The 15,573-nt window shown below is 45.0% G+C and overlaps 1 protein-coding gene across 2 annotated transcripts in view; it reads left to right on the top strand.

The window, feature by feature from the left end:
* The window catches only part of ANXA13 (annexin A13), a 54,669-nt gene that overhangs the window by 22,139 nt on the left and 16,957 nt on the right, over positions 1-15,573 (top strand). For both annotated transcript variants that reach the window (XM_061171453.1, XM_061171454.1), the window contains 3 exons: positions 210-285; positions 12,160-12,254; positions 15,335-15,505. In XM_061171453.1, coding sequence (XP_061027436.1) covers positions 210-285; positions 12,160-12,254; positions 15,335-15,505 — 342 coding nt within the window. The remainder of the gene's footprint in view (positions 1-209; positions 286-12,159; positions 12,255-15,334; positions 15,506-15,573) is intronic.

Here is a 15,573-nt window from a genome sequence, read left to right as displayed (position 1 = left end):
TCCAAGTCCAGCTGGCTCCAGGGAGTACCAGCCATCTCTCTGGGGCCAGAGTTTCCCCAGCTGATTTCCACATGCACCCATGTGTAAAGCGGCAGCTGGTCCCTCGTTTGGATGTCTGCTTGGTCTTCCCGTTAGCTGCCAACTTCAGCCAGAGATAATTATTAAATGCCTGTATTGTCCACTCAACCTTTTCAATTATTTTTTTCTAGGCCAAAGAGAGAAGTCATCAGGTTTTTGATGTTGATCGAGATGCCAAAAAGCTGAACAAAGCCTGCAAAGGAATGGGTATGAAAGATATTTTGTTTGCTAATTTACTACTGAACTTGATTAAACTTGATCTCATGTCCAACTTTCCCACGATCTTAGGAAGATGACCTCCCACTTATCTCGTATCTTCCAAGCTAAGTTGATCACTTTTAAGGTTCCCTTTATAAAAGTTCTCAAAGTTATAAGCAGATCCTATTACTTGTCAGGATTCAACATAATAGCTAGAAATTTAATATTATGACATTTAATTTGAACTTGAGATGGGGGAAACTTCATGAGAAGTGTCATTCATATGATTCTAATGTCATCTAAACCCTCTGATGCCTTTTATGGGAGGTGGTAGGGAATCAGGGCTGATGAGAACTGGATTAGGGACCTGGAAGCTGTATCTACGAGCAGAGCAAGTGGAGATAAAACTGTGGCCAAGGTTGAGAATCAAGGGGCAACACTGGAGCAACTATTTACATCCAGGCCTAAGTGCACGGCCAAGGATGGGAGGCTAAGCAAGAGATCAGGAGTAAGGTAGGCCCAGGAACAAGGGGAGATGAGGGAGGGACCATCTAGGGCTAGGACCATGAAAAGAGGCTCTGGAACCCAAGGAAGTCACTGATAAAACAAGGTTCTAGTCCCAGAAGCTTGGAAGAAGGTGGAATTCGAAGCTCAGATAGAAGGATTTACCTTGAGTGGGAGGGGGGGAGGGGAGGGAGGGAAGACTGAGAGTAGAAATAGATACATTCATGGGTGTTGTAAGAGGAGAAGGCTGAAGGTGGTCATGCCTAGTAATGGGACATGGCTCCATGAATGTGAGGCAAAGATATCTGCTAAAGACATGGGTTTGACAATGGAGTATGGAGTTTGGGTGATAATTTGGAATACTAGCTCTTGAGTAGAAAAGAAGGCAGAGGTGGCCAGTATCGACTTCTCATGCTGAGAGCACTACTGAATAAGAGAAGAAAAAGGAGGAGGCGGAGGAGGAGGAGGTGGAGGAGGAGGTCAAAGAACAAACTTACCTGCCTTCAATGGTATCTTAAGTTCTGGAACTGTACAGAAAAAGCAGCTTTACAATAATAGGTAATGTTTATTGAACTCTTTTGCCATATATTTTGCATGCATTACTTCATTTGACAATAGCAAACCTCATTTAATCCTAATTTTCCAAATGGTTAAAGTGAGGCTCAGAGGGGCTAAATGACTTGTCCAGACTCACACATCTCGTGAGTAAGTGGTCAAGCCAGCATTAAGCCCAGGCAGGAATTAATTTCCTGCTCTTGACCACCAGCTGATGACCTTCCTAGCTTAGGGCAGCTTTCATCTCCATGGGGGCCTTCAGGGCTCTTTAACACACATCTCACATTCACTCAACAAACCAACAAACACTTATTAAGCACCTTCTCTGGAGGGTCATGTGTGACATGTTTAGGGACCTGCACTTTATTCTGAAACAAGGTGGAATCAAGCAAGAATTCATCTGGAAAGCAACATAGAGAGTTGACTGGAGGACGGTGGGAAGGGAGATAGGGGGACAAGTTAGGAGGTGACCAGGGGACAGATGATGAGGCTGCTGGGCAGTGAGTACAGACAAGAAGGAAAAGATTTGAGGCATTAATGGGCAGACACCACAGGGGTTGGTCACAGACCAGTCAGCGTGCGAGGTAAAGTGAGAAGTCAGAAAGAACCCCCAGGTTTCTGTCTCAGGGAATGAGATAGGTGTTATCATTCATCAAGAAAAGGAATATAAAAGGAGCCTCCAGTGTTCTGGTAAAAGTGTAGGTCTTACTTCAGACATGTTGAATTCTAGTGTCTGAGAAAATCCAAGGGAATGATCCACATTAGTAGAAATATGTCTAGAACCCGGGAGAGAGATGTGGACAGAGACGGTAGACTTGGGAGACACCAACACGTGGGTGGTGGTTGAAGCTATGGGTGAGGATGCGCTCACCCAGGATGTCTGTGTAAAGAGAGGAGAGATGCAGGAAATCCCAGCATTTAAAGCAAATGTAAAAGTAAGACTGGGAAGGAGTGGCCAAAGAGACAAGATGGGAAACAGGAGAGAATGTGTCTCCAGAAGTAAAGGGAAAAGAGAGTTCCCAGAAGAAAGGAGTGGGAAACAGTATAAAACCCTATCCACCCTGAGGTCAAGTAAGATGAGGAGTGAGAGTTGGATTTTGCAGCTAAGAATAAACTGACCATCTCTGCCAGAGTGGTTCTCAGCGGACAGCTGGAAGCAGAAGGCTCATTGCCCTTCACTGGGGTGAGAATGGGGATGAGGTTCTATCCCATCAGAGAAGAGAGAGGCTCACAGCTGATGGAATGTTGAGGTGAGGGGAGACTAGACACATAAAGAAGGAGTCCACTGAAGGGGAGAGCTTGTAAATACAGGAGGGAAAGGGGGTTGCTGACAAAAACAAGATTTTAGAAAGCCTGGAGGAGGGGGAAATCCAAAACACAGATAGCAGGATTGACCTTGAATGGAAAGAGGAGGTGCGACTGAGAGCTGGAATTGATACATTCATGGGGGTAACAGGGGCAGAACGTTGAAGGAGCTCTGGCCTGGCAACGTGACATTGCTCAGTAAGGTGGGAGGCGAAGTTATCTGCTCAAAGTGTTGGGTTTGACGATGTAGTATGAGGTTTGAGTGGTGCTTTGGAATAGACGTTGAGTAGAGATGACCAGGAAATGACTGCTGATCCCCTGTGAGGTCTCCGTTGACTAGAGAGACCACGATTTCACATTGGCTCAGCCCACACGGCTCTGTGATTTTCTCCTGCAGCCTGAAGGCAGGACAGGGGAAATGGATGTTAAGTTGACCCCGGGTTTGCTGATCAGGGGTTCCAGAAGAACAAGAAAGTGAGGGCATTTGAGGGGGCAGTAGCTTAGGAGAAAAAAGATAGAGGGACCAAGGGGCAAGGTTGATTAATTTCCTCAAATTTATTTTCTTATATCTACTGGGGAACTTTTAATATTCTAGGCATTGAGCCAAGCACTTTATATATAAAATCCCATTAAGTTATTCTCACAAAAATCCACTTTTCAGATGAGGAAAGAGGCTGTGACAAGTTAAGTAACATACCAAAAGCCACAACCCTGTAAGTGGTGAACACTGGGATCGAACCAATTCCTATCATTGTCTGAAACGCCACCAATTTAGACACCACAGCTAAGCCGCCTCGGCCACACAGAGGCAGTGGGTGGGGACAGGGCTGAGAAGACATGGCTGGTAGGAGCCATCTCAGTCCACAGTCTGTTTTATTAAATTTTCCTTTTTCTTATTGTGCTATAATTCACATATCATAAAATCCACCCTTTGACAGCGTATAGTTTAGTGGCGTTTAGTATATTCACAGGATTGTGTAATCATCACCTCTAATTCCAGAACATTTTCATCACCTAAAACAAACCCCACATAGATTCACAGCCACTCCCACTTTATCCTCCCTTCAGGTCCAGTCAACCACTGGTCCACTTTCTGTCTCTATGGATTTGCCTATTCTGGGCGTTTCATGCACCTGGAATGATACAATAGGTGGCCTTTTGTGTCTGGCTTCTTTCACTTGGCATAATGTTTTATGAAGACAAGTGCCAGATTTTTACTTAGAGGTAAATTAGCAGATTTACTTTCCTAGGAATGGGTACTGTGGTAGAATAAAGACGGCCATAAACTCTTTGTGTGACTCCAGAGAGAAGAACTGGGATCCACAGTGGAAGTTCTAGGAAGACATCTTCTGCTTCTGTATAAGGAACTATCTAACTATAGAACAGTCTGCCTTGCCCAAGAAATGCTGAAGTCCCAAAGGAGCTGGGGTGGGAGACAATCTGGTAGGAAAGTGGTAGAAGGGATTTCTACATAGTAAGTATTGTTGAATAAATGGGCGGGGTGGGGCTGGAAATGAAGGATGACAAGCAGGTTGCTTGGTTTGGGGGCATCAGAGGAAAGCTCAGCAGAGGGGAGCTGGTCCTTGCTCACATCCTGGCTAATCCTGTATTCGGACAACAGCTGTTGGGAGGTATGTTTGCCTGCAAGTGTCAGGATGTTTATAGTTCTGAGCTGTGCTGAGCGGCTGAGCCAGCCTCACAGGTGTTTCCCTGCTGCCTCTCGAGTGAGGGCCTGGCATCTGGATGTGGGTTGGAGACGGGAGCTGAAGTGGGTGTGGGAATGAGTCAGCTGTGGTTTATGATAAATCCCCAAGCTCTTAGCCACCACACAAGTTTAGTTCACTAAGCACAGATGGAGCACCTACTGAATGCCGAAGTCATGCAGTGTTCTCCTTCCCCTCCTTCGGGTGTGGCCACAATGTGAGGCCATTCTTGTGCTGGTGACTGTTGGAGAGCCCCTTCTAGGTGCCAAGCTCTATGCTGGGTACCACACACACATCACCTTGTGTAACCCTACCAACAACCCTGTAAAGTTGTACTATAATGACAACAGATGAGAATGCCGAGGCTCAGAGGTTAAATACTTGCCCAAGGTCAACAAGATATGAGATGAGGGTAGGGTGATTGCAACCGAGGGCCATCTCGAAAAGATATCATTTGGATGAAGGTCTAGAACTCCCACCACTACTAATAAGAGCAAGCCCAAGCAAAATCGTACCATTGGCAAAATTCGTCTGCAAGACCGTGCACCTATCTTGTTGCTATACCAGCCCAAGGCTGCAAGGTCTGGATTTAAATGTCTAGGGCCATGCTGTCCAATAGCCACCAAGGTGAGGCATACAGGTCACTTTTAATATTTTTAATATTTTAATATTTTAATATTAATATTAAATATTTAATATTAATTAAATGATTTAATATTTAATATTTTAATAATTTTAATATTTTTCTCTCAAACCGCTTTTTTTTTTTTTTTTTTTTTGGCCGCGAGGCACGTGGGATCTTTGTTCCCCGACCAGGGATCATACCCACACCCCCTGCATTGGAAGCTGAGTCTTCACCACTGGACTACCAGGGAAGTCCCCATTTTTAATTTTTGAGAAGCCAAATTTTTTTAAATGCAGGTGAAATTAATTTTAATTATACTTTAGCTAACTCAATACTGTATCAAGAATATCATTTCAACAGATAGTCAGTATCAAAGTTATTCATGAGATACTTGACGTCCCGTTTTTTGAATTAAGTCTTCAAAAGACCGTATGTATTCTACACTTACAGAACATTTCAACTTGACCAGCCACGCTTGAGTTCTCAATAGCCAAATGCACGCACTGTATCAGGTAGAGTGAGGTCAGAGGCCCTACGCATCAAAAAGATTATGTGTGCTCCTCACCCGTTCACCCACCTATGCAAGTCAAAGTAATAAGAATGCTGTACCATAAAATAATATTTGATTCTTACAAATAACATAAAACTGACAAATTTCCTTGTTTGTGGTTTCTTTGGTGCCCCTGCTTTCCTGGCTCCTAAGACCTGGCTCCCTGGTCTGGGTCTTGGTTAACCCAGAACCCCCGACGCTGACACTGTCAGGCCTTCCTCTCAGGGCTCCATGCCCACCCTGTTGCCCCCATCCCAGCAAGGCCCTTCTGAAGACGACGTCTTAATCCGATAGTGTGTGGACCCCAACATTCATTATCCTCTCTGAAACGTAAGAGGATGTTTGTCATTCTCCCTCCGAGAAACACAGAAACAGGGGCTTAGAGGGAAAAGCTGCTATGGAGCTGCTATGGGGAGAGACGGCTGTGGCTGGCTTTGGGGCCTGCTGGGAAGTGGCTCACTCACTAGGCACCAGAGTCCCAGGGGTAACGGGGAGGGGACTTCAAACCCAGAGGTCCCCACCCTGCTGAAACTCAGCTCTGTGTGTTCCCAGAAAATGGCTGGAAGAGCCAAAGCCAGGAGGCCCTCCGGCACTCCCGGGGCTGACGGTCACCCAGTTCTGACCTCTACTGTGTAATTACTGCGTCAGATGAACAGTCAGAGCTGAGGTTCCTTCTTTTCTCATTTTTTGAAAAAGTCTTTCCCAGAACCACTGGGGACTGGCCCCAGTGCCTCAAATCACTGTAAATGTTTACAGGAAATTGTTCCACTGCACAGACTGCTTATATGACACACATACTGTGAAATGTAAAGTGAGGTCACCGTCCGGTAAATCGCCTCTCGGCCGGGTAGTGGGAACAGCTCCCTGGATGAACCTGACACCCGGACTCAAAGGGCTCAAGAGAAATCCAGTCAGTTCCAGGCTCTCCCCCACCTCCAGGCTGCTGCTGGGACATCCCCAGACTGCTTTGCTCTCTGCTCTCCTTTTAAAAGAACATTCAGGAAGGAAAGTCTAAAAAACCTTATTTTTAAAATTTTAACTCAATTTTCCAGAATTATGCAGATATGGGTTGACTATAGCAACAGAGTAGAGGATTTCCTATTGGTCCCTGCTACATACAGGCCACCTGAGTAGCACACACAGCTTACACGCATGCAGAGACCAGCTCCATCATAATGCAGTGCAAACCTCTCCATGCATGCATTTACACATTCGTTCACTCAGCAAGTCAAGTCTGATGAAGACTGAGAGCCTTCTCTGTGGATATTGCAATGAGCAAAGCCCCCTGCTCCTGTGGAACTTGCAGTGTGGGGTGGCAGAGACAGGACAGAGGAGTAGGACAGATAACGGCAGGTGTCCCAGAAAAGCCCAGCGAGTTGAGTCCTGAAAGAAGAATGGGAATAAAGGTGAGGGACAAAGCTTAGAGGTCTTGCAGGCAGAGGGAAGACCCCGGGCTATTATTCTGGATTTGAAGGGGCCTAGATGGAAAGGTTTGAAGCAGAAGAGTGAGCAGGCTGATCTGCTCCACAGAAAGGTCACTCTGGAGACTGTGAGTGCTGATTGGAAAAGGTGAGAGTAAGACAGGAACGCCATCTGGGGATCAGCGCTGGTGAATGATACGACAGAGGTGAGGATGGAGAGAGATGAGGGCTACCAAGGAGGTGAATGGTGAGGTCTTCGTGGTGACAAATTAGATGTGGGGCGAGGGGAAAGAGAGAGCCAGGGGTGAGCACCCGCACCCCTCCATTCCCGGCTGGCACAATACAGCGAATGGGCCACCTGGGAGGCAGGAAGGCTCCTTCCAGAGATGACAACTGTAAGGATAAAGGTCTGAGATGCGGAGGCCCTAGACCTGGGCTGGAGCAGCCCATGTGAAAAAAAAAAGTTGGGGGGCTGGATTCAGAGACTTTTTATGAGAAAAAGAAATCCCTTTTGAGGTGACATTTGTGGCACTCCGTGGTTAAAAAGAAACAATGTCACAGAGGAAGTAACTGGATACACAGTACGCAGGTGAGGCTACAGGAGGAAATGAAGAGGAAGGACCGAAATAAGTGCTGGAAGTGAGCCGGAATGAGGCAGGCAACGAACGCTGACTATTGTTGCAAGTGAACTCATCCTAGAATTTTCTGTTTCTCCAACTGGAATCAGAGAGCTAGATCTTCCCGGAACCGTAAAGGTGGAACTAGTCCTTGAGACTAGGTGAACAGGCCACGGACACAGAGCTGGTGGCTGTCCTAGGAGCAGCGCACAGCTCTCTCACCCCTGGGTCAGAGCAGTCTTTCTAAGTCCCAGCACTGGCTTTCCAAACGTGGCATTGAGGGCTGGGGCCAGAGTCGGGGCCAGAGTCAAACACTTGAAGTCTTTGCCAACACCCCTTTTTCTTCCCTTCCCCGTCTCCAGCCAGGTCCCCCTTCATCCCTTCCCACACCCTTGACCCAGATTTTTCCTGTTCCCAACCCATCTATCAAAATGCATCTGCCCCATATTTTGTTCCTTCAGGATCCTGATCTCTCAGCGGAACAGGAGCCATCGTACAAGTCCAACTAATTCAGTTCCACTGAAAAATTGCCAAGCATGCTATTTACAGGGAGCAGACATTGAGAGGAGGGCTAGGAACAGGCGAATGCAGGAAATCTCCAGACTTTGGGCTGTGAAGAGGGGGTTTTTTATTCCTTTCTTGAAGTCTTGAGATACTGCTGAGGACAGTGGATGGACTGGCTTCCTAGGGCTGCCATAACAAAGCACCACACACTGGGTGGCTTTAAACAGACACTTATTGTCTCTCAATTCTGGAGGCCAGGAGTCTGAAACCAAGAAGTCAGCAGGCCATCCTCCCGCAAGGTGCTAGGGAAGGACCGTTCTATGCCTCTCTTCTAGCTTCTGGTAGCCGCAGGCGTTCCTTGGCTTGTAGATGCATCACTCCAATCCTCCGAACTCACAAGGAGCTCTCCTGTGTCCCTTCACACCATCTTCCCTCTGTGTAAGTCTCTCTCTGTGCCCGAATTTCCACTTTTTATAAAGACACCAGTTATATTGGATTAGGTCCCACCCTAATGATTTCATTTTCACTCGATTACTTCTGTAATGACCCTATTTCCAAATAAGGTCACATTCTAAGGTACTGGGGGTTAGGACTTCAATGTATTTGGGGGAGACACAATTTAACACATAATAGTAGGTGTCCCGCGACAGCCAGGTTACAAGAGAGGAGTCGGATGGGAGGTCTGCCAGTGCCAGGATGGAAAAAGTGATAATATTCGAACAGAGCTTTATTATTGTCTAGATACGAATTTTCAGAGTCTCTGTCTCATCCTCTCACAGCCCCTATGCGATCAGATTGTCATAACTTCCTTCTCCCAGAGAGTAAAAGTGAGACTCGGTGCAGCACTGCCCAATAGAAACATAATGCAAGCCACACATGGAATTTCCAAATATCCAGAAGCCACATTTTTTTAAAAAGTAAAAAGAAACAAGTGAAATTAATTTTAATAATATATTTTGTTTAACTAAAGACATTAACATTCTAACAGGTAATCAATATAAAAATTATTGAGATAGTGCTTCCCTGGTGGCGCAGTGGTTAAGAATCCATCTGCCAATGCAGGGGACACGGGTTCAAGCCCTGGTCCGGGAAGATCCCACATGCGGCGGAGCCACTAAGCCCGTGCGCCACAACTACTGAGCCTGCGCTCTAGAGCCCGCCAGCCACAACTACTGAAACCCGCGTGCCTAGAGCCCGTGCTCTACAAGAGAAGCCACTGCAATGAGAAGCCCGCGCACCGCAAAGAAGATCCAATGCAGCCAAAACTAAATAAATAAAACAAATAAATTTTTTAAAAATTAAAAAAAAAATTATTGAGATATTCTACACTTTTTTTACACCAAGTCTTTGAAATCCAGTATGCATTTCACAAAAACACATAACTATTAAAACCTTAAACGGTCCTAAAATGATCTTTCATTCCTTCAGTGGTATGCATAGTACCACACCCTAGAAGAGCAGATCTGACAGGCAAGACGGACCCAACAGCCCCACTCACCCAAGGAAGACGGCAGTAACTGGCACCTAATAGTACACACTACCTCTCAGTGACCACTCGCTATGGCCTAGGTACCAGGCTTAGAATGTCACATACATGCAATCTTATATATTATATATATATAATCTGATAAAATCTTATATAACACGCAATGGCTCTAGAGGTATATAAGCAATGTTCTTTAGAGGAACAGCGGGAGCAGAAACTTAATGTTTCGGGATTTCGGAAAGTGCCTGACCTACTGACAAACGTGGTTCAGGTAAGGTGAGTGAGCCTGGGGGTGTGTGTGTGCAGAGATGGGTCTAGAAGAGCAGTTTGAGACCGTACTGCAGGAAGTCTCAATGCCACATTAAGGAACAATGATTTAATTCTGGAAATCATGAAGAATCAATAGAGGTTTTAAAATTAGGGAGTGAAATGAGCACACGCGTACTTCCAAATGATGATTCTGATGACAGTGTGGAGGGCAGGCTGCAGAGACCACAGCCTCGTGTCAGGGAGACTGAAAACAAGCAGGGCCTGTTAGGCAGTGGCAGGAGGAATGAAGAGGGAAGAGTCATCTCGTAGGTGAGACAGATGGGACTTGGCGGTGTCGGAAAATAAAAGAAACGGAAGGTGGGCCCTCAAAAGTGACTTTGGATTTTCTAATTCAGGTGATGCCACACACTGAGATGAAATTAACAGGGTGGGGAGTGGATTCAAGGATAGACAGGATGAGCTCAGCTTTAGCTACACGGGGAATTGAAAGGCCTTGGGATCTCCATGGGAAGCTGGCCACAGGCAGCTGGAAATAAGATCTAAACTCATGAAGGGTAAGGGCTAGAGGTGCTAGTTTAGGATTCATCAGCCAAAGGGCAATGGTCACGGGTTGGGGTGGGGGGAGTGATGGCAATTAGCAAGGAGAACTGGCAGCTGAGTGTAGAGGGCAGGTAGAAGAAGAAGGGCTGATGGAGGATGCTGAGAGGGAGATGGTGGAGGGGCTGAAGGAAGGAACGGAGGACAGAGGTAAAGCCCTCAAGCAGAGAACAGTCAACAAATTCCAATACTGCCAAACAGTAAGGTACATGCGAGAACTAAGAAGAGGGTCCGAGCTGTGCCTCAGTTTCCTCCTCTGTAAATACGAGTTTGAGCCAGAAGGCTTCTGATGCTCCTTCCAGCTCAGTCACTGGGGTGACAGCCCAGGGACAGTGGCCTCAGCACAAGCCTTGCCTGGATCTGAGGCAGTCCTGGGGCACTTGGTCATTTATGCTCCCCGGTGTCCCAGGACCCATGTGCACCTCAGGGCAACCATGGACCCCTACTTGGATTTCATTCTCACAATAGCCTTGTCTATTATCACCCCGATCTTATAGGTGGGAAAACTGAGGCTTGGTGAGGCTAATTATTTGCCTGATGTCATACGGTTTAAGGGATTTGAATCCAGTCCAAAGAAATTGAATTCAGGGTTCGCTGATCAAATAGTCTTTCTCACTCTCACACCTGCAACACCTGGGTCATCTTTCCAATCCTGTCTCCAGGTTCAAAAAATGATACGCTCCCCTTCTTTCTTAGTCATTATCGTTTCAGTACTGATCAAATACCTACAATGAACAAGTATTACTATGAGCATCAGGGAAAAAATCGTTTTAGAAAGAGTGTGATTCAAAAGAGTTTAAAGGGTAACTGCCCCTCATGCTCCCAATCAGGACTTTTCTCCTGAGATTAACAAGTTTATGGATGGGCTTGATACTATAGCAATTTGGGTCTATATCTTAATCTCTTCCACTCCATTTTAAGTACCTGCAGACCAAGGAACGTACCATATTTTTTTTTTTTTTTTACTTTTTTTGAGGTATAAGTCACACACCATACAATTCACCCATTTAAAGTGTTCAATTCAGTTGTTTTTAATGTATTCACAGAAATATGAAAGCATCACCACAATTTAGAACATTTTCATCACTTTAAAAAGAAACTTCCTACACTTTAGCTATCACACCTCTGCCCACCCCCTCCCCAGCCACTATTCTACTTTCTGTCTCTATAGATTTCCCTATTCCGGACTTCCATATGAATGGAATCATAATATGCGCTCTTCTGTGATTGGTTTCTTTCACTTAGCATAATGTGTTTAAGGTCCGTCCCATTCATACTGTAGAATGCGTCAGTACTTCATTCCTTTTTCTGGCCAAGTAATATTCCACTGTATGGATATAGCATCTTTTAATTATCCATTGTCCACTGATGGACATTCAGGTGGTTTGCACATTTTGACTATTATGAATGATGCTGCTATGAACATTTGAATACAAGTTTTGTGTAGACATAAGTTTTCATTTCTCTTGCATTTATGCCAAGGAGTGAAATTAAGGAATAGACCATATTCGTTCCTCTTTCCACTACAATGCCTAGCATTGTGCTTCATGCAGTGTGAGGTCTCAGTGGATATTTGTCAAGTGAGTGAAAAGAATACAGTTCTCAGCATAAGATATTAAAGCCAAAGGGTCCACCTAGGTTCCACCAAAGCCTGTGACCACCACCCTGGCTTCCCCAGATTGACTAAAATAATGTCCATCTTGTTTCTTGCTCATTGTGATTTTGTCTCTTTCTCCTGCACTTCAGGTACTGATGAAGCCACCATCATTGAAATCCTATCAAGCAGGACATCGAATGAGAGGCAACAAATAAAACAAAAGTACAAGACAACGTATGGCAAGGTGATGCCGAGGGTCCTCGGCCGTGTGCACACGGCCTTGGTCTTGACTGTCTCTTCTGCTTCTTTGATCTTCCCAAGACAGTGAGGACTATCCTTAAAGCTTTATTGAGTTAGCGCAAGAGAAACAAAATGAAACAACTATTTAAAACTTTAATTGACTTCAGAAAAACTGAAATGGCCTTGTTAACAGCCTGTAAAATCAATATTGGTTAACTCATTATTTTTCCAATTGACTTCTTTTTAAATTGATTCCTCAGTCTTTTTTTCCCACTCATTTGGATTAATTCCACATATTAACTTATAGATAGGCCAGAGATTTGAAAACCAGTTTTCACAGGTGGGTCTTTATGTAAGAATTCTTCATTTATTCAGGTGTCTTCAAGAATGATATATTCTTCATAAGTGATTGTTACAAAAACTAAAAAACCAAAAAACCCTCCATTTTGTTAAGCATCAATGCCTTTTTCTTTCTTTGCGTATCTTTTCTTTCATTCTTCTTGTTGATGGTGTTACATTTAGAAATCTTTAAGGATGCATTAGGCTTTCTGTTTTCTTTATTAATATAGCATGAACATGATTTAACATTTTCTTAATGTCATTAGAATTATCAGTTTGCCAAATAAATATGAATTATTATGCTGCATTCTAATCCAAATTTATACTTCCTTTACAGTTTCAATAACTCTATGTATAAATAGATATAGAGATAGAGGTGGATTTTCTTACTTATTTGTCACTGGGCAAGCAACAATCTCTCTAGGCCTTGGTCTCCTCACAAATAAAATGAAAATGGTAATTTGCCTCCCTTCTCAGGTTGCTGTGAGAATCAAGCAGGGTAATGCTGGCACCTACCAGTAAAGGGAGGCTGTGATAGGTATGATTGTTTCCACCTTACAGAGAGAAAAAGTGGAGCTCATATGTTTAAATGACTCATGCAAAACCACACACTTAGTAAGAAAAAGAACCAGCACTCAAATCTAAGTCTTCCATCTCCAGGGCCAGCCTCCACTCCTGAAGAATCCATTGCCATGAGAGGAGCTATTGATTTATACATTAAACAGTCCAGACAGCTGTGCTTTTGTAGTTTTTCTGCTTCCCTCTTCACAATCAGGCTTGTCAATGTCACTCATTGATGACATTGGTGAAAATAAGTGAAGCTTCAGTTTAGCTGCATTTAATTGAATTGAATGACACTGAACTTTCATCCTTGTCAGCGTGCCTGACTATAGCATCCTCTCAAGTGCTGTGTCTACTCATATCCTACTGATATGGAAAGTCAGATACAGGCATCTTAAGCTTTGGTGTAAAATAAGTGTAAATGGGTTCAAAGTGAGGACTCAGGGGCTCTGCTAAAGTGGGCACGCTCTAGCACAAAACTCTGCAATACCTATATCTGCCAATCATTTGCTTACTTTCCAATTCTCAGCTGTGTTTCAAACAGCTGAGACTGCCAAAGAGGTGATCGAGAATCATACCACAAAGCTAGAAGACATTAGAGACAATCAAATCTAAAGTCAGCTGAGCTCCAAAGAGAATAAGTATCCCAAGGTGACACAGCTAGTTAGCAGGAAACCAGGATTAGAGCCGAAGAATCCTGAGCTGGCTCCTAGGTCCAAACAGAATGTAAACACACAAGGATTTGTTTTCATCCGTGTGACGTACGAGAACAGGCAGCTGGGATTTCTCTTCTCTACAGTTCTATATAATGCCCATCTGACTTGAAAAAATATTTCCAGTCTTCAGGTGGATCCACAACAGAGTACTGACCAAAGGCCTGTCTTCACAAGATCAGGGTTAGATGCAGCAACTGCCATGGGATGGAGCCAGTAATATCACAACCTGCTATTAAGACTGCAGATCCCAGGGCCTTGGACAAAAATCTTCTGGGATTTTCCTCCCAGGCCCGGAGCTCAGAGGTTCATTTGAGAAATAGTTGATTTGCCTTCTCTCTGAAAGTTCCTTTCAACATGAAATAATAATAATAATAATAATCACTTATTGAACATTGAAAATGTGCCAGGCACTGTGTTCAGTGTTTACAAGGATTGTCTTATTTAATTCTCCCAACAACCTTAAGAAGTAAGTCTTATTATTCTTCCCATTTTTCAGAGAAGGAAACTGACAGTTGGTGAAATTAAGCACACTTCCTAGGTCACAGAGCTACATGACTGTGTTGTTAGACATCTTGCCATGGTGCTGAGTAGCCAGGTCCACCCCATGCTGTAATTTGGTCTATCGGCTTCCAGTCTGACCCACACGGGGCTGTCTCTGTGTGAAGGTCCTGCTTTGAGGTCCTTCATTTAACTTGGAACATTGATGACTCTAGTTGGACTGAACGCCCATTCTTGACGCTTTTCTCATTAAACCATCAGGTCGGAGGGAGACAGGTAGGCGTAGGCAGTTCACCTGTGATTAGAGGGGGCATGCCCAAAACAGGATGCCAGTGAGAATTTCATGTACTTCCCTTCCCCCACCTGAGTTCTTTCCCACGTGTGTCCCTTTCAGAATTTAACAAAATGCCAAAGTGACTGTATATCAGGTTTGCCCAGGACAGTCCCTCTTTATTCCTGTTGTCCCCCTGCAATTATTAATAGTGCCCCCCCCCTTTCACTGTCAAAAGCATCCCAACTTGGACAATGAATGATCTGGTCTCCTAGAGATGACAAACCTGTATTTCAGTCTTCTCTAGCCAAGTATTTGGAGATGAGTCCTTTATCTTATTGAGGTTCAGTCCATGGGGATAATGCAATACCTCTCCTGCCAGGGCTGTTTTAGGGATCAGTGAGGAAGCTCTCTGAACCCTAAAATATTCTGCAAATGCTGGTTGTTATTGTGATTCATCTTTGGGGTCCCCAGCCCTGAGCAGGGGATCTTCCCTCTGCCTCTCTGCCAGCCTTGGCAGAAGATGGATGGGCACTTGGGTGACGACTGTCCTCCAGAGCAGGTCACTCATGCCTGCAGAGCTCCAGTCTAGATTGTGCCCCGTGTGTCCACAGCAGGTGTCCTGCGGTGGGGAGAGCAGACACCTGTCCCTCTGCTCTCAGGACGTTCCCCAACAAGACTCTCGCTGTCTTCCCACAGGACCTGGAGGAGGTGCTCAAGAGTGAGCTGAGTGGAAACTTCGAGAAGACAGCCTTGGCCCTTCTGGACCACCCCAGCGGGTATGCCGCCCGGCAGCTGAAGAAGGCCATGAAGGGCCTGGGCACGAACGAGGCAGTGCTCATCAAGGTCCTGTGCACGAGAACCAATAAGGTGAGTCCCAGCTGAGCCCGGGACCAACTCCCAAGGGAACGTCCATATGCCCATCAGAGATGGTTACA

The sequence above is a fragment of the Eubalaena glacialis genome, chromosome 17 (assembly GCF_028564815.1).
Source record: "Eubalaena glacialis isolate mEubGla1 chromosome 17, mEubGla1.1.hap2.+ XY, whole genome shotgun sequence".
Lineage (NCBI taxonomy): Eukaryota > Metazoa > Chordata > Mammalia > Artiodactyla > Balaenidae > Eubalaena > Eubalaena glacialis.
Note: the sequence above shows the minus strand (reverse complement) of the source record. Positions and strands in the feature narration are given on the sequence as shown.